This window comes from Equus asinus, chromosome 14 (genome assembly GCF_041296235.1).
Source record: "Equus asinus isolate D_3611 breed Donkey chromosome 14, EquAss-T2T_v2, whole genome shotgun sequence".
NCBI classification, from domain to species: Eukaryota; Metazoa; Chordata; class Mammalia; order Perissodactyla; family Equidae; genus Equus; species Equus asinus.
The window spans coordinates 26,408,184-26,429,053 of record NC_091803.1 but is presented as its reverse complement, the minus strand read 5'-3'; the positions used below and the strand labels follow the sequence as shown (position 1 = coordinate 26,429,053).

At 46.7% G+C, this 20,870-nt stretch overlaps 1 protein-coding gene and 1 pseudogene across 10 annotated transcripts in view; one reads left to right on the top strand and one right to left on the bottom strand.

The window, feature by feature from the left end:
* KATNIP (katanin interacting protein) overlaps positions 1–20,870 on the top strand; it is a 201,771-nt gene that overhangs the window by 70,239 nt on the left and 110,662 nt on the right. For 5 of the 10 annotated variants that reach the window (XM_070483963.1, XM_070483968.1, XM_070483965.1 and 2 more), the window contains 2 exons: positions 4,247–4,378; positions 8,876–9,004. The exons of 1 other annotated variant lie outside the window; for it this stretch is intronic. In XM_070483963.1, the coding sequence (XP_070340064.1) occupies positions 4,247–4,378; positions 8,876–9,004 (261 nt within the window). The remainder of the gene's footprint in view (positions 1–4,246; positions 4,379–8,875; positions 9,005–20,870) is intronic. 4 more of the 10 variants (XM_070483970.1, XM_014838009.3, XM_070483967.1 and 1 more) reach the window with 1 other exon arrangement.
* Positions 19,318–19,948, bottom strand: LOC106829089 (ras-related protein Rab-5B pseudogene; annotated as a pseudogene).

Below are 20,870 nucleotides of genomic sequence, written 5' to 3'. Positions count from 1 at the left end.
CTGGGCCGCATGCCCAGTGGGTCTCGCTCCATGCCCCTCCTCTCTACCCCACTTCTCTTGCACTGTTTCAGCATTTGGGCTTCATTGCGTGGTTCCTGGGGAGGAGGGAGAGGATATTCTCCCCAGAGGCATCTTGGAAAACCCATTTCTGCCATGAATGATGATCGTCAAGGCCTTTACAGCTTCATCCTGGCCCAAGGCAGGGGAGCCCCCAGGAGCCTCCTGGCCTGGAAGCCCAGGTTTTGTGCATTCCGTGTAGTGCTTGCCCTCCGCAGGCCCTGCTACTGACACTAAGAAACGCTCTGAGCACAAATTGACAAAGCCTGGGAGGCAACGAGGCCACACTTGGAGCCGCAGCCCAGGGCAGCAAGGCTGATGGTCAAGAGGAAGGCAGAGCAGAACGTGCTTTTCCAGAAACAGCAAGGTGCACTCCAAGTCTGGGGTGCATCGCCAAGTGATGAGGTCCCCTCCAGGAGGAAAATGTCCCGCAGCACCTTCCTCCTGCACCTCCTCCGCCTCCCTGCTGTCCGACAGGAGGGTGCCCTAGCAGGCTGTTTCCACCCCTCACACTCTCCAAGATCTTTTCCTTGAAGGATCTGTAGCCCAGCCCCTGACTCCTTTCTTGAGTGTTAGATGATGTCAGGAAATTCTTTAATTTCCCTCTGTTCTCCCCAAAGGCCACCGTAACCCAGGCTGGACTCATTTATCTTCATGGGCTTGTTGGGGGCAATATAGCATGGTGGTTAAGGACTGGGGTCAGTCAGCAAACCACAGCCTTTGGGCCAAATCTGGCCACAGCCTGTTTTTGTAAATAAAGTGTTTTGGGGACATAGCCATGTCTGTTTATTTAGGCATTATCGAGGACTACTTTCGAGCTACCATGGGACAGTTGAATATTGTGACACAGACCATATGACTCACAGAGCCTGAACCGTTTACTTTTTACAGGAGATATTGGCCCCTCCCTGGTTTGGAGGAAGGCCTCTGGAGCCACCCTGCTAGGGTTCGGATCTTGGCTCTGCGGCTTCCTAGCTGTGTGATCCTGGGCAAGTGACTTACAGCCCTGTGCCTCGGTTTCCCCCTGGGGTTCCCATGAGGACTGAATGAGCAAATGCACCTGAAACACTTGGAGTGGTGCTCGGTCTGCGTTAAGTGACATGGTGCCTGGTGTGAAAGCGCTGATGGGGTGGGGCGGTGTGGATGTGGAGGAGAAAGGAGTTCTCTCCTGACCTCTGAGAGTCCCGCAGGGCAGTAGGCTCCGCATCGTGTTCGCCATCAGGATAATAGCTCCCTCCCCCAAGCTTTACCCGGTGAAGGTTTGCATGGACTGAATCGGCATGCCTCGGCTGCATCGTAGATTCACACACATGGGAGGTGGGCCTCTTCCGGCTCTTAGTTTTGGGCCCCAGGGGAGTCCCAGAATGAGAAATTGAAGGAGGCCCTCCCTCTCAGGTTCGCACCTGTGCAGGGCACTGAGAGGGAGGGCCTCCTTAAACGTGGTTCCCTGTGTGGTTCACTCGCACCACCCTGGGCCTGGCCCTGACCACCAAGTCCCGCACTGCCAGCTCTGACTCCAGCATTGGAACAGGTGGCAGTTTCTTCGCTTGACCACATGACACACTGGGCATGCTTCTAGAGGCCATGGTGGACAAAACGTATACTTGGGGGAGCCTGGCCCCCTGTGTAGAGTTGATGCCACGTAAGGTGAATAGTGCAGCCCCACTGCACTCTGTGTCACAGCCCCAGGCCAAGGGCTCAGCCTGTGTCACTGCGGGTCATCCTCACAGCAGTTCTGCAACAGAGGTGTCATTTAACAGATGCCACTTTAACAGATGTAGAAAGTGGTGCTCAGGGAGGTCATGTGACTTGCCCAGGGTTGCACAGGGAATGAGCATCAGAGTTCTAGGAATCGAACCAGTCTGCCTGAGTTTAGAACCCAGGGTCTTCGCCACACGTGAACAACTCTAAGGCAACTATGAAAAATGGCAAGGGGCTGGCCCTGTGGCATAGTAGTTGAGTTTGGCATGCTCCACTTTGGCAGCCCGGGTTCATGGGTTTGGATCCTGGTTGTGGACCTACACCACTTGTCAGCCATGCTGTGGCAGCGACCCATGTGTAAAGTGGAGGAAGATTGGCAGAGATTTTAGCTCAGGGCTAATCTTCCTCGGGGGAAAAAAAAAAAGGCAAGTGCCCGAAGGAGGATTAGCAACTAGGATTCAGCTGTAGGTAATGGACCCTGGACCACTGGAGCTTAAAGACTCTTCTTGTTTTTCTCTCACATGAACAAGGCTTTTGGAGACAGCCAGGTAGCCAGGAGGGACTGGTGGCTGATGCCCCCAGGGACCCAGGCTCCTTCTGTTTTTCCAATGGGCTGTCCTAAGCATGTAGCTTTCTTCCTTATTCTCATGAGATGGCTGCTCTGCTTCCAAACATCACATCCACATTCCGTCAGGAAGAAGGCTAGAAGGATAAAGGGCAAAAATCCTATGTCACTGCGTGAGTCCTGGTTAGCAGGAAAACGGGCTTCCTCAGCAGCTCTACCTGCAGACTTCCAGCCACTCACACCTGGCTCACACGGCCATCCCTAGCTGCAAGGGCCTCTAGTGATGTGACCATCTGAAAGGGGCACATTGCCACCTTGATAGAATCAGGATTCCCTTAGTAAAGGTGGAGAGGGCAGTGGATAGCTACTGGGTAGGCAGAGTGTCTCTAAAACGTAGGCAGGATTTGGATACATAGCGAAGATTTGGGAGAATGGCAGTTAGTTTGGGAGAACGTCATGAGCAAAGGCACAGAGGTGGGAGAGTTTAGGGCACAGGTGAGGGTCAGGACTCTGTCACAAATAATAAATCCTACTCACATTGGCTTAAGTGAAAAAGAGAAAGTTTCAGTGCTATCTTGCTTTAGGCATGGCTGGATCCAGGGGTTCTGAACAAATCCATCAGGACTCTGCTTCAGTCTCTCAGCTCTCTTTATCTCTGTGTTAGGGGCAGGGTGGTCCCCAGCAGCTCCTGGCATACCTCCCTTTTGCTTAGCCCCCCTGCAGGAAGAGAGCACCTCCTCCCCACAGCTCTAGCAGGAGTCCTAGGGCTACTCTCAGTGAGAATTGATGTCTCATTCCCATCCCAGAACTGGCGAGCCTGGGTGTGTTGTGAGGGATGGAATGGGCTGATTGTGCAGACCTGAGTCACATGTCCACCTTGTGTCACAGGTAGACTGAGAGTGGGGGGAGGAAATGGGCCCCAGAGGAAAATGAGGGAGGTGTCTCCTGAAGGCCCAGGAATGGATGCTGGACTGACAAATCTCAGGCTGCAGGACAAATACTCAGGGTACAGGAAGCAGTTCTGCTTGGCCCAGTTGTTGGGTGTGTGACTGGATGCACAGGAATCAATGTAGACAAGATAGTTGGGGCCAGATAGAGAACTTCACACGCCAGGTGTATCGTTTAGGGTACAGGTTTGGCTGCTAAAGCAGGGAGACCCAAAAAACAGTGTCTTGAACAGCATGAAAGTAGATGTCTCTGTGACACAACACTTCTAGTGGTGGACAGTTGTCCTGCTCTGGGAGGTCATGGAGGAACCCAGGCACTATTTTGTTGCTCTACCATCCTCCAGATGTTGCCTCCTCCCCACAGACCTCAGCAGCTCACCACCTCCACATTCCAGTTGGGCGAGGGGGGGCTCTCCCTTTCCCTTTACAGGCACAGCTCAAAGGTGGACACTCCCCTCCCGCCCACCCATTCCTCACTGGCCAGAACATGTTCATATGGTCCCTCCCAGCTGCAGGGGAAGCTGGGAGTGCCAGGTGCACATCTGGAAACGTGATACAAGAGAGGAAGGGAAGTGGATACTGGGGGACAGCCTGCACACCAGACCAAGGAGTGGGTTTCCCGAAGAATGATCCGAGGAATGCTAGGAGGAAGAGAGGCCCCATGACCACATACCCTTTCCATGGCCCCAAAGGTGGGCGGAGGGGGGCGGCAGTGGAGGGGCATATTAAGTTATTTCAAACCAAAAAGTTACTAAAAAATTCTACTGAGCACATCCTGGAGAGTAGGAACCAGTAAAAACTTTTGAACAGAGGTGGCATGACCCATAGGGCTGGCCTGCACGAGAGGATGGGGGGCGCCAGCGTGTATCAGGACACAGCTGCTGTCATTGACAGAGGTACCACCTTGCAGTCAACCCCTAACATGCTCGCTCCTCAGAAGAACCCTGTCTGAAACGGTCTGAATCTTTGTGTACAGAAATCCGTGCAGATCAGAACAGAAGCGGGCCCGCGGCTCCACATCGAACCTCCTCTAGACTATTCTGAAGATTTTGAGCCGTGTGAGGACGTGACTCTCAAGGCAAAAGATGCTTCTGGGGATCATCCACAGGTAGGATGGGCCTCAGCCCAGTGCCACAGCGGCTCTGGGGGGCGCTTTCTAACAGTTGTGTATTTCTTCCATCACCCATGCCCCTGCTCTCCTTCTCTCTTGCATTCATTTCCCACACTTCAAGGAGCACACAAACCATGTGCTAGATGCTCTGCTAGGCACCCGGTGTCCAGAGGTCAGTAAGGCTGGTATCTGACCTGAAAGACGCAACAGCATACAATCCCTCTACCTCCAGAGGGAGCTGAGAGATGGGGCAAGGCGTGGGGGGACCAGGAAGGAGAGTATCCAGGAAGGCTTCCTGGAGACAGTGACATTTGCCTGGGTCCTAAAAGCTAAGAAGGAGTGTGAGGGGCAAGGCGGTGAGGGTAAGTAGGCAGAGCTGATGCTCAGCCTGTCTGCACCTGTATGCATGCACCTGTTGTTAAATATTTTGAATATCGCCCCCTGGGGCAGCAGAAGCCACACACAGAAACACCCAGAGGCCCTGTGCAGCTGTGGCTCGAAGGGCGCGGCCGTCCCGCAGCCGGCGAGGTGATGAGCAGGGTGTTTCACTCCTCTTCCTCAAACTGTCACTTCTTTTCTGAAATCCTTGGAACCTCAGCAGTACATCCCAGCCTTCTGTTCCACGAGCATTTGCCAGGCACCTGCCTTCCAGCATCAGGCTCCGTCCCAGGCGCCAGAGACACAGAACTGAACAGAACTGACGAGGGCCTATTCCTCAGCCACTGACACTCCAGGGGGAGAGGGATGATAGAGAAGAAAAGGAAAAAGAAAGAATAAAACCAAGAAATAAATGATGAGATAATTTCAGGCCTTGATATATGTTCTATGAAGAAAACAGAAGCGGGAGATGGGACAGTGGGTGGTGTGGGAGAGAGGGCAACATTAGGGTAGAGAGGGAAGGAACGCTTCTCTCAGGTTTGACAGTTCAGCTGAAACCTCATGGATAAGAAGGAGCCTGCTTATCAACAAGCAGTGGGAACAGCCTTCCAGGCAGAGGGAACAGCAAGCACAGATGACGTGAGGCTGGGCTTGTTCAAGGGGCATGATGCAGTCACAGAGTGAGCAAGGGGGAGTGTAAGGTGAAGTGAGGTTGGAGAGGTGGGGGCAGATCAGGCAGTGCACAGTGACCTGGGCGCTGGTGGGGGTGCAGGCTGGGGTGAGGTGGGTAGATAGATCTTATTCCAAGGGCATCACTTTTATAAGTAGAATGAGTGAGTTAGATCATCTCCATGGTTAAGCTGGAGCAAAATTATCGAGAGGTGGCAGGTCAAAGTCAGTTGCCAAGCCAGTCCCTGCCCCGTTTGCCGGAATGCCTTCGTTCGGCTGTGGGCCCGGGCTGAAGATTCAGTAGCCTCACCAGAAGGACAGAACTTGCTTCCGCATGTCGCTTCTGTACCAAAATGTGCTCTCAGGAAATGAAAATGACGCATAAAGGCACTGAGAATGTTGTCCAGGAAACATTCCTCTGATCAGTGTTGCGTGCTGCTGGTTCCGTCTTTGCTCATAAAGGAAGGGCAGTTAAGGAGCAAGGGATCACTTTATTTCACATCCCGTCTGCAGAAGGTCTGAAACTTAATTGGAAGTGTTTGTCTTCCTGGGAAAAAAAAAAGTCCTTTTGTATGGAATGACCCAATGTCCTTGTCTCCCTAAATAGTCTAGGGAAATGGGATTTTACAGCAAGCAAAATTGTGGACTTGATTGCCTCTAACACCTACCTCCAACGCAACACACACACACACAGAGCTTTGAATGAACCACACCACCCCCTGCTCAGGATCAGTCAGGGCAAACAGTCATGAGTTTCTCTTGGTTTGGGAGGCTGTCTTTTAGCCAAATTCAGTCTGTTATAGTCCCAGCCCTGCCCCATGTCCTAGACTGCGTGCTCCCCATGCTACCCTTCAAGCAAGAGGCATGGTAGTTCCTTCTTCCCCTTTGGCCAAGCATTTGGCACCTCCTGTTAAAAGAACATCTATTCCTTCCTTTGCAAGCTTGCAAGCTCCCAAGCTCCCTGCAACACGAGGCAGCCTGTTCCTCACAGCTATTAAGCTCCATTAGCATTCCTGTGTGCGTGTGCTCCACATCAGCATCGCCCGCTCCACCAGCGCTTAATTTTCTCCACTATGAGTACTTGATTGTATTTCTTTCTTTCCCTTTTCTCCCCATCTTGAGGGGGCACTCCGTAAGGCTTCACAGTCAATTTCCCCTTGGAGTTATTTTCCTGCTAAGTGAAAGAGTAAAATAACAACGCCAGTTTTCGGCAGAGGCAGAAGCCTTAAGAGATACAATCTGAACCGGGAAAGAAAAAAAGCCCGTGGCTAAATATACTCAGCCACCTCAAACTGTTTGTAAGAGCAGCTTGAAATGGAGCAAAAGGAAGTGCGCGTCTGCACGTGTGCTTTTCATCTGACCTTTGCTGTGGAAACACACCAGCCTTCTCACCTTCAGTCACATCCTTAGTGAACTTCAATTTCTTGGCAGCTCTGAGTTCACGCAACCGTATGCTGCAGACGTGTTCTGTTGGCCTCCACCCTGCTCACTTGCACAGTGCTTTTAAAAGGTGTGAATTACTAGCTGACGTTTAAGAATCGGGAGACTCCATGTCAAAATCTGAATTTGGGGCTTCCTTTGAAAAATCAGAAGATTTGGGAACCACATTCTTATATGACAGCAACGACTGGAGCTGAGGAACAGCCATACCCTTAGACAAGTGTGTGCGCTCCAGTGTGCCACGGTCCCCACCATGAGTCCCACTGTTCTAGACACTGAAGATAGAATAAACAATAAATAAGTATATAATATGCCAGCAGGCGATGGGGCTTATAAGAGAACTACAGCAGAGTGAGAGGCTGGAGAGACACGGGCAGGGCCTGCGGTGTTAGGTGGGAGGGTGGGAGCTTCCCTTGATAAGGTGCTGTGAGGAGGGGCCTGAAGGAGGAGAGGGAGGAGCCCTGTGGAGAAGAGCATTCCAGGCGCAGGGTGCAGCAGGCGCAGAGGCCCTGAGACATGAGGACAGCAGGAGGCTGGTGTGGCAGGAGCTGAGTGAGCAAGGGGGAAAGGGAGAGGAGGTGAGGCCGGAGAGCTAGTCCTGGCTGAGACAGTGGAGGGCTTTGAGGCTATGGTAAGAGGAGGGATTCTGCTCTGAGTCGGAAGGGAAGCCATCGTAGGATTTTGAGCAGCTCAGCAACTCCAGGGAAAGGAGGGCGCCTCTGTCCAGAGAGTTCTGCCAAAGTGCCAGGCCTTAGTCCTGTTGGCTTTCCTTGGGCTCTGTGTTGTAATGGATGATGAGGCTCCATTTAAATGCTATCCATTCCATTTTAAGTATCAGGAATGAAACAAAGTGTCCATGTTTTCTCTTCGTTAAGATAGCCCTTTTCCCTCATAATGCTCCATCAGTATAAAAAATTCAAATGATAAACAGAAAACAAAAGTCCTTTCATAATCCCACTCCCCAGAGATCACCACTGAGAATAGGTGGGTATATAACCATCCAGACTAAAAATTGCATATATTGATTCTATTCATTATATGCATGTATTAATTATATCCAAGAGGAGATAGTTGATCTGGAGTGTTCCGGTCCTGCCCTGTTCCCAGTGAGTGAGATTTCCCAAGTTTAGTTATCTCATTAGTCCCCGAGAGCATGACAGGTGATGGGAAGACTTGACCACCCCACATCTTCTAGAATGCCTTCTGAGTTTTTCTTTCCATTGTATGGATCCTACAATGCGGTGAACTGGATATTTGCCCACAATGACAATTCAGTGTTTTAAAGTCATTGTTACTGGCTGACACGTTTAAACAACTAAAGACCTATCACACCCTGTGTGCCACCAGCAGGTCTGCCACAAGCTGTGTGACAGCTTGCCCGTGTGTCGGTACTGTGTAGTTAGGCGGTTGTGCCGTCACTGGCCAAGCATCCCCGAGTGGAACAGCCCGCCCCACCCTGTCCCCTGCAGGGCTCCCCAGCAGATCCCTTTGTTTGTCCTTCACTAATTTCAGTGATAAGACTTAAAAAATGAGGGATTGTTTTTAGAGCAGTTCCATTGCTTGGGTACTTCTGCTGTTTTGAATTACCATAGAAAGAACCTTTGAGTGAGTACCTTTTTTTCTTTATTTTCTATTGTTATTTTCACGTAAATGGGATGATACCATCCGGGCTACTTGATAACCCCCCACCTTTTTTACTCAACAACGTCCCGTGGCCATCTCCACACCCGTATTCACTCGACCATCTGCACTCAGTGGCTCAGAGCACTGTTTAGGTTGTTGGCGGCCTGAGTTTGAGTCCTGGTCCACTTATGGCTGTGTTCCTGCAGCGGTGTTGGCAAAGCAGGGATGAGTTTGAGCAGATTAGCTTTGGGAGCGAGAGCAGAGACTGACTCAATGAGGAGAGAGATGAGGGGCTTGGAGACCAGTGGAGAGAACGAGGACCCAGCGCATCTTCAGGGACAGAAGTAGCTTTTACCACGCCCAGTTCTCTCTGCTTGTCCCTAGGAGACCAAATCTCCCAGCAGCACCACGCCCCGTGATTTTAATTTCTCCCTTCTGAATGCACATGGACACCCTGACCCTGCAAGCAGGACGGACAAAGAAAGGATCCTCTTAACTATTCAGGACGTAATGGTAAGATCAATTTTTAGCATCCCAACAGCGACTGGGTCTTTTCCATAGCCAAGCAGCCGGGCCATAGGCTAGACACCACAAGGCGTTCTTCATTTACTCCTGGGAAAATGACACAGATAACAACAGGATTTGGCTTTAACAAAATGCTGCTGCCCACCCACGAGAATGTTTAAAACAACACATGAGAGATTTGACTTAATTACATTATTTTCATTTAGTGATAGTAAAAGCTCATGTTAAATTAGCACTTACTAAGTGCTGAGTACCATATGGAGTGTATAACATCCATCTCTACATTAACCCTGTGAGTTAGGTGCTAGGTATTTTCATTCCCATTTTATAGTTTGAGGAAACTGAGGAATAGAGAAATGATGTTGCTCACCCAGGCCTCACAGAAGCCCAGACTGGAAACCCAGACCCCATGACTCCTTGTTCCTCGAAATTAGCAGTCACAGCCTCAGAACTGTGCTGACCTGATTTTGCTTCCGAAAGCGCCCATCTCTCTGTAGGGGCGCAGTCTGTTGTGAATGTTATTGATGTTGTGCCTGGGAGCAAGGTATTCAGAGATGCTTATCCATCAGCTGTGCTTAAGTGTTTTAAACAATGATCGAGAAGAGCTCTCCTCTGCCAGATATCTCCCCAGTGACCCCGTAGCTGGGAAGGTTGGCGAAAAATATTTTTCAAAAATGAAATCCAGTGAGGAAACAACCAGATAAAGCCAAACTGAGGGACAGTCTACAAAAGAACTGGCTTGCGGTCTTCAAAAATGTCAGTGGTATGAGAGACAGAGAAAGGCTATTCCAGATTATAGGAGGCTAACGAGATCCCGCAGTAATGCGATGTGAGGTCCTTGGGGAGCTGACGAGATTGCTATAAATTTGAGGAAGGTTTTGGGAAATTAGCAAAATTTGAAAATTACCTATACTAGATAATAATATATTGATGTTAATGTTAAATTTCCTGAATTCAATAATTATATTATGGTTATATAAGAGAAGGTCCTTGTTCTCAGGTTTTCTGAGAACTGATAGAAGAATTGGTGAATGTAGGTAAAGGGTGTTTGGGCATTCGTTATACCCTTCTGTTATACTATTCTGATAAGTTTTCTATGAGTTGTACGTTTTTTTCAAAATAAAACATTTTTAAAAGCTGGCACATTAAGAAAAAGATAAGCTGCTTCAACAGAGCTAAACATCAGCAAAGGAAGAAAGAGAGAGAAGTAAAAAAGGGGACCTAGTTTAAAAAGCTTAGTGGGATTGTACTGATGTGAGTTTCCTGATGGTGCTGTTGTGCTATGGTCGTGCAAGATGTTACCATCGGGAGAAACTGGATGCGGGGTACCTGGGATCTCCCTGTATTGTTTCTTACAAGTGGCATTTGAAATCTACAATTAGCTCAAAATAAAAAGTAAAAAACTAATAAATAAACACAAATGTCCAGGTGCTGCCACCCAGAGGTTCTGATTCTGATCCTGGGTTTGGGTTCAGGCATGGTTCTTTTTTTAAGTGCCCCACTTGAGTATAATTTGCAGCAATGTTTGAGAACCACAGTTATAAGGAAAAGATAGAGCTGTGGATCTCAAAGTTTGATATGCACAAGAATCACTAAGGATATTTATTTAAAATGCATATTTTAGGTCTAATTTTTAAGCAAAAGCAAACAGAGTTTCTATATAGGAGGTGTGGGAGGAGTTGTTCACAGAAGAATTTCCAGTCATTCTGAATCAGAAAGCATGAAGATTAGAGTCTATCTCAAATGGAAGGAAGGTTTTGGAGATAATTTGGACTTTGTGGCTTGGATTTGGGGACTATAAAAGAAAGAAATTTAAAAATTCAAAGTTAAAATCTCTTCTACGTTATACAAAATTAAGATAACAGTAAAAAAATAAAAAAAACAGGGACCAGCCTGGTGGTGTAGTGGTTAAGTTCCCAAGTTCCATTTCGGCCGCCCTGAGTTTGCACGTTTGGATCCCGGGTGCAGACATGGCACCTCTCATCAAGCCATGCTGTGGCAGGCGTCCCACATATAAAGTAGAGGAAGATGAGCATGGATGTTAGCTCAGGGCCAGTCTTCCTCAGCAGAAAGAAGAGGATTGGTGGTGGATGTTAACTCAGGGCTAATCTTCCTCAAAAATAAATAAATAAATAAAACAAAAATCCCCAGAGATTCACAAAAGCCAGAAAGGGATGGAAGGGGGCTCTGCCCTTGTCTTCAAAACCGTACCCTACACTTCTGGAAACTCGGGTGGAAGAGGATGTCACTTAAAATAGTAAATGAAAGATACAAAAGCGCAATAGCTCCTGACAATATCTTCTGTATTACAGATTGATTTCTATCCAGAATATTGACCATTAGTATCAAGAAAAGGCTAAATTATATCCTGCATACTTTTTTGGGAAGATAAGGTAGTCAATATATTTTAGAAACTTTTTTTTTTTTGAGGAAGATTAGCCCTGAGCTAACTGCTGCCAATCCTCCTCTTTTTGCTGAGGAAGACTGGCCCTGAGCTAACATCCATGACCGTCTTCCTCTACTTTATACGTGGGATACCTACCACGGTATGGCTTGCCAAGCAGTGCCATGTCCGCACCCGGGATCCAAACTGGTGAACCCCAGGCCGCTGAAGTGACATGTGCGCACTTAACCACTGTGCCACCAGGCCAGCCCCTAGAAATATTTTCATATAAAATTATTTTATTTAGGTTTTTGACTATTTAAAGAGATGAATTTTAGATGAATAGAAAATTAATTTTGTATTATTATATTAAGAAAATGAATATACACCCTTCATATATGGTTTTTCTCACTTTGGTTACATTCAAAATATGTCTCAAACTTGAGAAAAAACAATCCAGAGAAAATAGGAGCATGTAGGAGAGTTAGTTATGACTTGAAAAAATTATGCTCAAATTCAAGATAAGGCTAGGAACATAGTGAAGAAGGGAAGAGAAGGTAGCCAAAGGGAAGGGTCTGGACCCATGACAGCAAGGGCCAACTTCAGCTCACAGATGTGTTTTGTTGGCTGGCCTGATGTTGTGCTGTGGTCATCGTTGTTGCTGTTCTGTTTTGAATTAGAAGACTTATCCTGAGTGTGCCCCCTCCAGCTGACCCTGGTCTCCACCACTCCCTATGGTGTGACAGAAACTCACATTGCCATTTGACTCTACATTACATCTTCTGAAGATGCTGGAGTTTGTGACTTCTGTTTTAGGGAGTAGAAAAAGCAAGTGACAGCCTCAGCAAGCCTGGAGAGGATAGTTTGGGCTTTTTCGTAAACTCTGTGGGACCTTGGCTAAGTCACTCTTTTGGAGCCCCCATTTCCTTCCCTATGACAAGAAGGGGTAGATTCGGTATTTCTTGTGCCTATCAGCTCTGAAATCATAAATCCGAGGTGGAGATTATAGGTCTTGCCATACAGGTATACCTCGGAGAGACTGCAGGTTTGGTTCCAGATCACCGCAATAAAACTAAAATGGTAATAAAGCAAGTAACACAAATATTTTGGTTCCCCAGTGCTTATAAAAATTATGTTTCACTATACTGTAGTCTGTTAAGTTTGCATAGCGTTGTGTCTAAAAAGACAATGTAAAAAGCAATGTATGTACATTGCTAAAAAATGCTAATCTTCATCTGGGCCTGCAGTGAGTCGTAATCTTTCTGCTGGTGGAGGGTCTTGCCTCAGTGTTGATGGCTGCTGACTGCTGAGGGTGGTTGTTACTGAAGGTTGGGGTGGCTGTGGCAATTTTTAAAAATAAGGCAATGAAGTTTGCCACGTTGATTGACTCTTCCTTTCACGAATGATTTCTCTGTAGCGTGTGATGCTGTTTGATAGCATTTTACCCACAGCAGAACTTCTTTCAAAATTGGGGTCAGTCCTCTCAAACCCTGCTGCTGCTTTATCAACTAAGTTTATGTCATATTCTAAGTCCTTTATTGTCATTTCTACAATCTTCACAGCATCTTCACCAGGAGTAGATTCCATCTCAAGAAACCACTTTCTTTGCTCATCCATAAGAAGCAACTCCTCATCTGTTAGTTTTATCATGAGAGTGCAGCCATTCAGTCACCTCTCTAGGCTCCACTTCTAATTCTAGTTCTCTTGCTGTTTCTGCCACATCTCCAGTTACTTCCTCCACTGAAGTCTTGAAACCCTCAATGTCATCCATAAGGGTTGGGATCACTTCTTCCAAACTCCTGTTAATGTTGGTGTTTTGACCTCTTCCCATGAATCACAAAAGTTCTTAATGGCATCTAGAATGGTGAATCCTTTAGAAAAAGTTTTTGACTTACTTTGCCCAGATTCATGAGAGGAATTACTATCTATGGCAGCTATAGCCTTATGAAATGTATTTCTTAAATAATAAGACTCAAAAGTCAAAATTACTCCTTGGTCCATGGACTGCAGAATGGATGTTGCATTAGCAGGCATGAAAGCAACGTTAATCTCATTTTACATCTCCATCAGAGCTCTTGGGTGACCAGGTGTATTGTTAACGAGCAGTAAGATTTTGAAAGAAATCCTTTTCTGAGCAGTAGGTCTCAACAGCAGGCTTAAAATATTCAGTGAACCATGTGGTAAACAGATGAGTTGCCGTTCAGGCTTTGTTGTTCCACTTATAGAGCACAGGCAGAGTCGATTTAGCACAATTCTTAAGGGCCCTAGGATTTTCAGAATGATAAATGAGCATTGGCTTCAACTTCGTCACCAGCTGCATTACCCCTAACAAGAGTGTCAGCCTGTCCTTTGAAGCTTTGAAACCAGGCGTTGACTTCTCCTCTCTAGCTATGAAAGTCCTAGGTGGCATCTTCTTCCAGTAGAAGGCTATTTCATCTACATTGAGAATCTGTTGTTTAATCTGTCATTAATTATCTCAGCTAGATCTTCTAGATAACTTGCTGCAGCTTCTACATCAGCCCTTGCCACTTCACCTTGTGCTTTTATGTTATGGAGACCGCTTCTCTCCTTAAACCTCATGAAACAACCTCTGCTAGCTTCAGACTTTTCTTCTGCAGCTTCCTCAGCTCTCGCAGCCTTCATAGAACTGAAGAGAGTTAGGGCCTTGCTCTGGATTAGGCTTTGGCTTAAGGGAATGTTGTGGCTGGTTTGATCTTCCATCGGGACCACTAAAACTTTCCCCATGTCAGCAATAAGGCTGTTTCACTTTCTTTATCATTTGTGTGTTCACTGGAGTAGCACTTTTAATTTCCTTCAAGAACTTTTCCTTTCATTCCATTCCCAGCTTGGCTAACTGTTTGGCACAAGAGGCCCAGCTTCCAGCCTGTCTCAGCCTTCGACATGCCTTCCTCACTAAGTTAATCATTTCTAGCTTTTGGGTTAAAGTGAGGGATGTGCGACTTGAACATTTAGAGGCCATTCCAAGGTTATTAATTAGCCTAATTTCAGTATTGTTGTGTGTCAGGGAATAGGGAGGCCTGAGGAGAGGGAGAGAGATGGGGGAACGGCTGATCAGTGGAGCACTCAGAACACACACAACATTTATAGATTAAATTCGCTGTCTTATATGGACATGGTTCATGGCGCCCCAGAACAATTACAGTAGTAACATCAAAGATCACTGATCACAGATCACCAAAACAAATATAATAATAATGAAAAAGTTTGAAATATTGTGAGAATTACCCAAATGTGACAGAGACATGAAGTGAGCAAATGCTCTTAGAAAAATGACGCCGATAGACTTGCTCAACGCAGGGTTGCCACAAACCTTCAATTTGTAAAAAATGCAATTATCTGTAAAGTACAATAGAACAAAGTATGCCTATATTGCAAAATCCACAGGAGTAGAGGATACATAATTGTTCATGGAGCCACTACTCATCCAAGGACTAGTTCTGTAGGTCCTTTGCAAGTTACACGTTTAGGGCATGAAACACCTTTTGTCCACCCCAGGTCTGAACTTTGTAATAGCGGAGATGTGCACCATCTCATTGCCTGCTGTGTCTCTGGTCCCTCAAAGAGGGCCTACCATAGAGTTAGTCTGCAGATATATTTTTGTTAAGAATAATTGAATTGAATTGAATAATTAATTGAATCATTGAAGGAGGCAGTGGTATAGGTGTTGACAAGCACCCTGGCCCACCCACATAACTGAGTTCAGTCATCACATCACTAAGTTATAATTATGGTGACAGCATTTTCCAAACTATGAATGGCGACATATAGTCTGACAATTTTTGTGCTGCTTGAGGTGGAACAGTCAATTTGGGAGATGTAGTTTGGATTCTGAAATATTGGGATTTCTGGCACATGGTGTTAATTAAAATGAATGTTTCAATTGACATGAGCAAGGCAGGTGGGTGACAAGGACAGCTCTTGGCTCGGCTGTCAGGGCATGGCAGGGACTGGTCAGGGTGTAGGGAACAGTCTGTACACAGCTCGGCTGACTGTCATTGTGTGGAAATAGGGACCCGGCAGTGCCAGGCATTCTGGTTTTAAGAGAAGCCAAGTATCTGGGTTTATGTTTGATTTCTCCCAGTTTTTTTATATTGGTAACTAATTCACAATTTTCTATGGACGAAACAAAATATGCCTGCTGGCCAGATTTGGTCTTTAGACCACGAGCTTGCAACTTCTGGTGTAGACAATGAAAGCTTTGTCAGTTCCTGACAAGAAGAGGAAGAAGTCTTTCTCCTTCCCAGTGGCGCTTGAATTAGTCCCTTTGGTACCCAGAACCATCAGGGGCATGGTGTCCTGAATGCACCGAGAGATGCCTAGTTGGACAGCTCAGACCAAAGGGCTGCCTGGCTGATGGCGTTAGGCAGGGCCCTAGGCAGGTGGGTCAGACAGCACAAGGCCGGCTGAGCAGGAATAATTCAGTGGCAAGCATGAATGATTCATGTGGAGTGATGCTGAACAAGCACTAAATGCTCATGAAATGCAGGTCCAGAAGTGAGAGATGTAGTGATCCTTCCACCCAATGGAGCACTTCTGTAAGTGAAGATACTGGATGGTATCTACCTTCCTGAAGTATCTTTTTCAATTTCAATGAAAATAAAGAATGGCCTCGGAATCAATATTGGAATAAATAATCTTTTTTATTTCTTGCATTTATAGCCTATGTAGAATTTCTTAGGTATTTTCACATTTTTTGTATCATTTTATAGAACATCAAATACATGAGTGCTTTCTCATTAGAAGAGTTTCGAACAATTAAGAAGTAAACTGAGGGGCTAGCCCCCTGGCCGAGTGGTTAAGTTCATGTGCTCCACTTTGGCAGCCCGCAGTTCATTGGTTCGCATCCTGGGTGTGGACCTACAGCCCGCTCATCAAGCCAGGCTGTGGTGGCATCCCACATAGAAGAGCTAGAGAGACTTACAGCTAGGAGATACAGCTGTGTGCTGGGGCTTTGTGGAGGAAGAAAAAGAGGGAGATTGACAACAGATGTTGGCTCAGGGCCAGTCTTCCTCACACACACACACACACACACACACACACACACAGGAAGTAAACTGAGTAAAATATGAAAAGCTCTCTACCACCCAGCCAAAGCATGCCCAATTTTTAGTTGAGCATGTGTACTTTATTGTGTCATTCATTCATTTTTTCATTGTTTTCTATTTCTGTTCATTTCTTTTATCTTGATTCCTTCCCTAAACTTTTTGGTTTAATTTATTGCTTTGGTTCTCTACCCCCGTACCGCATAACCTGGCATCTTTTTTTTTTTTCCACTTTTCTTTTGTTTTTCCTTTTTTACTTACATTACATACATAGCTAAATCAGCAGTCGCATTCTGTTACCACAATTGTTATGTTGGGAGAGGAAGAAAGGGCAAAAAAGGCAAATGCTTTCTTAAAAGCAAAAACAAAAAAAAGACACCCCCCTCTTTAAAAAAATGATCTGAAGAAAAAAATGAAGAGCTGGGAAATAAAAACTGAGATCCCCAAGCCCAGTGGAGCTCAAAGGAAAGCAGACGAGCTGGTAGGAAGTAGAAGGAAGGCAGCAGATAGGCCCAGAAGCTAAGGCCAAGCCTGTTCCTATGGGGGGTGGGGAGGCAAGAAGAAGCCGGAGAAGTGGTTTCCCAGCCCCAAGGCAACGAAACATCTTCACTCCTGCTCCACGGGGCAGGCTGCACAGAGAAAGAGCTCCATTTCTAAGAGACTTAAGAGAGCAGTGATCCTAGTTATTCTGCTGATAAGAATGCCTTGGGTACTTGTAGGGGCTAGTGGGTGCCGGGAAAGGAGGGGGAAAATGTGTGTGCGTTTCAGGGCCACAGGAACTAAGGCTGCCCCTGGAAAAGGAAGGGAATTGAGGCCTAAGTGGAAGAACCCACGCAGTGTCCTTCAGAATCTCAGCTTCATGGATTTCTCAGCTGCTCTGGGACAGAAGGCGGTACGCAAGCCAAAAGGGCAGAAAGATTCCAATCCTAGGTCACTGGGGCCTTTCCTGTCTTACTTCCCCCAATTTCCCCAAAACTCTGGGCTGGAACAAGAAGGAATTTAGAGTTCTCTCTTGCCTTGATGGCTTCCCCAAGACATCCTAAAATACCTAATGAGGGATGTGAAGGGCGGCTAGAGATTTAGGAAGGAGCAATGTCCTCTGTGATGTGAGACAGCTGGAGGGACCTTCAGTGCCAGATGTTCCCTGTGGAACATGTTCCTTGTAGGGGGCCACAAGTAGACCTGTGTACTTCCTCCTCTGCGGTCAGTCCATCCTCTCCCTACAAACTCCCTACAGCCCACCAGATGAAACTACGTGCAAAGGTGACCAATGGCCTCTGTGGTAGAGAGGTGTGTCCCCATATCTGTCGTATTTTTCTTCCTTGAGAAGTAGAACCCATCAGTGTTAGTGGAGCACGACTGCCCAGCCAAAGACTGCATTTCCAGGTTTCCTTGCAGCTGGGTATGGCCGTGTATGTAACTTCTGGATCATCCCCTTAAAAGGAAGGGACATGCTATATCCACTGTGGTAGAGCCCCTAGTGGTACATGGCTTAAACTACTGGTTACATGGGGGTGGGGATGGGGATAAGCATAGAGGGACTAAACCGACGATACTAACAAAGGAGAAAAGAAATAGGGCGTGATGGGAGGCGGGGGACAGAACAGACTGTACGGTGGGAATAAAGATCATACCTATTTACAGGGAAGTAGAAAAGACATGGTAATGGGTGGATCAAACTGAATGTGAACCTGGGAAAGGATGGAAAACTCCTCCCCCTGGCCTGGCTCCTCTTGTTGCCCTCCCTTGGCCTGTGCTATCCTGAGACCGCTCTCCAGTTGCTCAGTTAATTCCCCAGGAAGGGCAAACCTACACCCAAGAGCTAGGTTGGCAAGAGTATAGGTTAAGAATCAGCGTTGGAGGAAGCTAGCAGTGGAGATTGGGCTTGAGTAGCTGCCACTGGTCCTGTTCTCTACAGCCCCTCCCAAACCTCATGTATACCTCGGATTCCATTTATTTGAAGAGGTGAGAGGGCAGGTTAATCAATCAAAACCCCCATAAAACAAGTATCCCAGCCGAACCACCATCAATTAAAGTGCAAACTGCAGGCAATATGGTGGCTGGGGCTGAGGCCATCTAAAGGACAGAGAGAAAAAAAATGCGTATGTATAAATCAGAGGATGGATGACAGAAACTGGTCCCTCCTCCGATTAGATCACAGCAGAGCCAAAGAGGCAGGCAACCAGTGAAGATGCTTTGGAGGACTCTGGGGTCCAGAGTCTCCCCCACTATGGGGGAGAAGCTACCTAAGAGGCTGGGTGTGGGGAAACTAGGCCTTGGAAGAGTTCTGGAGTCACAGATGACACTGCATCTCCACCTCCGCCCAGTTAGCTAACAACACTACTCCCAGCTGGTGTCCAAGAGCTTGCCTTCCCATTCTGACCTCTACCCAGAAACATCCAACGGGCCAACTCATGGATACTGCAATGTTTTCAAATATGGGAAACTCCAACCAAATAAAAACAAAAGGGAAATGTTTCCTTACTCCATCTTGCTCTGAGCCTTACTCTCCCCCAGGGCCCTTAATGTGACTGAACTGGAAACCTCCTTCCTGAGTTCCTGGCTTCACCACCTTCTCTATCCTGGGGAGAGGAGGAAAAGGGGATCAAGAAGAGGGATTGACCAAAAGCAGAAGGGGAAGGGGCAGGAGACAAAAATGTTTTCTGAAAAAATGGGGAGGAGGAGGAAAGATAAGTAGGTCACTGTCTTGCACCTATAACACAAAGTGAAGAAAGTTTGTTTTGGAAGGTAAGTTCTGGGGGATCTGACCCCCAAGTCCCAGAGTAGAGGTAGGAGGCCAGTGGCAGCAGCTACGTGGTGTTGGTTGCTGAAGTGTTAAAAACTGCCATGACAGAGCTATCAGGAGGCAGCGCTTGGGAGCCAGGGCTCAGTGTGCTGTTACCGTAGGGGCTGTGTGCTGAGGGGTGGAGATCAAGGTTATTTCTTAGCTCTTGTGCTAGCTCCATACTTGGTTGCTGCCAGCCACCCCCTCAGTTGCTACAACACTGGCTCTTGTTCTGCTGGGAGTGCTCATGGAGATCCACACCCTGGCTTCGGCCTGCTGCACCCCCTGGATTCTGGGGTTCACTCTTTGGCAACTTCTTAGCTATTGCCAGGAAGAGGTCATTCACGTTCATAGCTGTCTTGGCTGAGGTCTCCATAAACAATAAGCTGTTGTCATCTGCATACACCTGGGCCTCTTCATACTCCACCATGCGCTTGTTGGCCAGGTCAGCTTTGTTCCCTGCCAGGGCAATAATGATGCTAAGACTAGCCTGTCGCTGTAGTTCCTTTACCCATGTCTTTGCTCGAGCAAAGGTTTCCTCCAATGGTGCTCTCTTGGTCCTCATGGAACTGCCTTTTGACAAATCGTAATACCAAGCTAGACTTCTCCACTGCCAATTCACCCAGCAGAACCAATTTGAACTGGAATATTTTGCTGGCCTGGGGCTGCCTATTGGGCCTGGCTGTGCTTCTGCTAGTCATGGCTAGATTATCAGAGTGGGAAAGGGTGGAGGGAGGGGGATGCCACAAAGCAGCAAAGGTGGGGGCAGGAGAGGAGACTTCCAGGCTTCAACAGTCCTGCGCTCTGTCTCCCCCATTGGGCCCAAGACTGTGTCGAACAGACAAACAGCTGCAGCTCAACCCTGGCTTCTTAAGTTAAATGTTTAATTCATTTATTTTCAGTCTTGTTTTCTGATGTAGCAATTTTAAGGCTATAAATTTGCCTCTGAATACCGCTTTGTCCTTATCTCACAAATTTTGCTTTGTATGTTGTGTTTTCATTTTCATTTATTTCTATTGGTTTGTGATTTTAGGGATTTTTTTCCTCCTCTTTATTTATTTAGAAGAATTTCTACAAATGTTCTAAGTAAAGAAGTTTTTTTCTCTATTTTGGGTTTTTTTTTTTTTCTCTCTCTCTGTGTTAATTTTTAATTTTACTACATTATGATTAGAGACTGGCCTGTTTGGTTTCTGTTTTTTGGAAGCTTTTGAGGTTTTGTTTGTTTCTGGCTTACCAGATCATGTTTATGAATGCTCCTTGGTATTTCAAAAGAATAATCATTCTCTTTTGGGTATAAAGTTCTCAATATATCTATTAAATCAAGCTATTAATTGTATTATTTAATCTGGTGATTATGTGTGTCCCAATATGGTTCCAGACTACCTATATCAAAATCACCTGGGCTTCTTATTAAAATGTAAGTTCTCACACCCACTAAAAGGGACAGACCTGGGTTTGGAGGGGGTGGAATCTGCATTTTTAATAAGGCTCCCAGGAAATTCTTATGCTCATTAGCAAACCACTTCAATAGATCCCTACTTAACTTTTGCCTATTCACCTGGTTGATTTCTGTGAATTTGTCGATTTTCCCTTATATTTCTCTGGTTTTGCTTCATGTTTCAA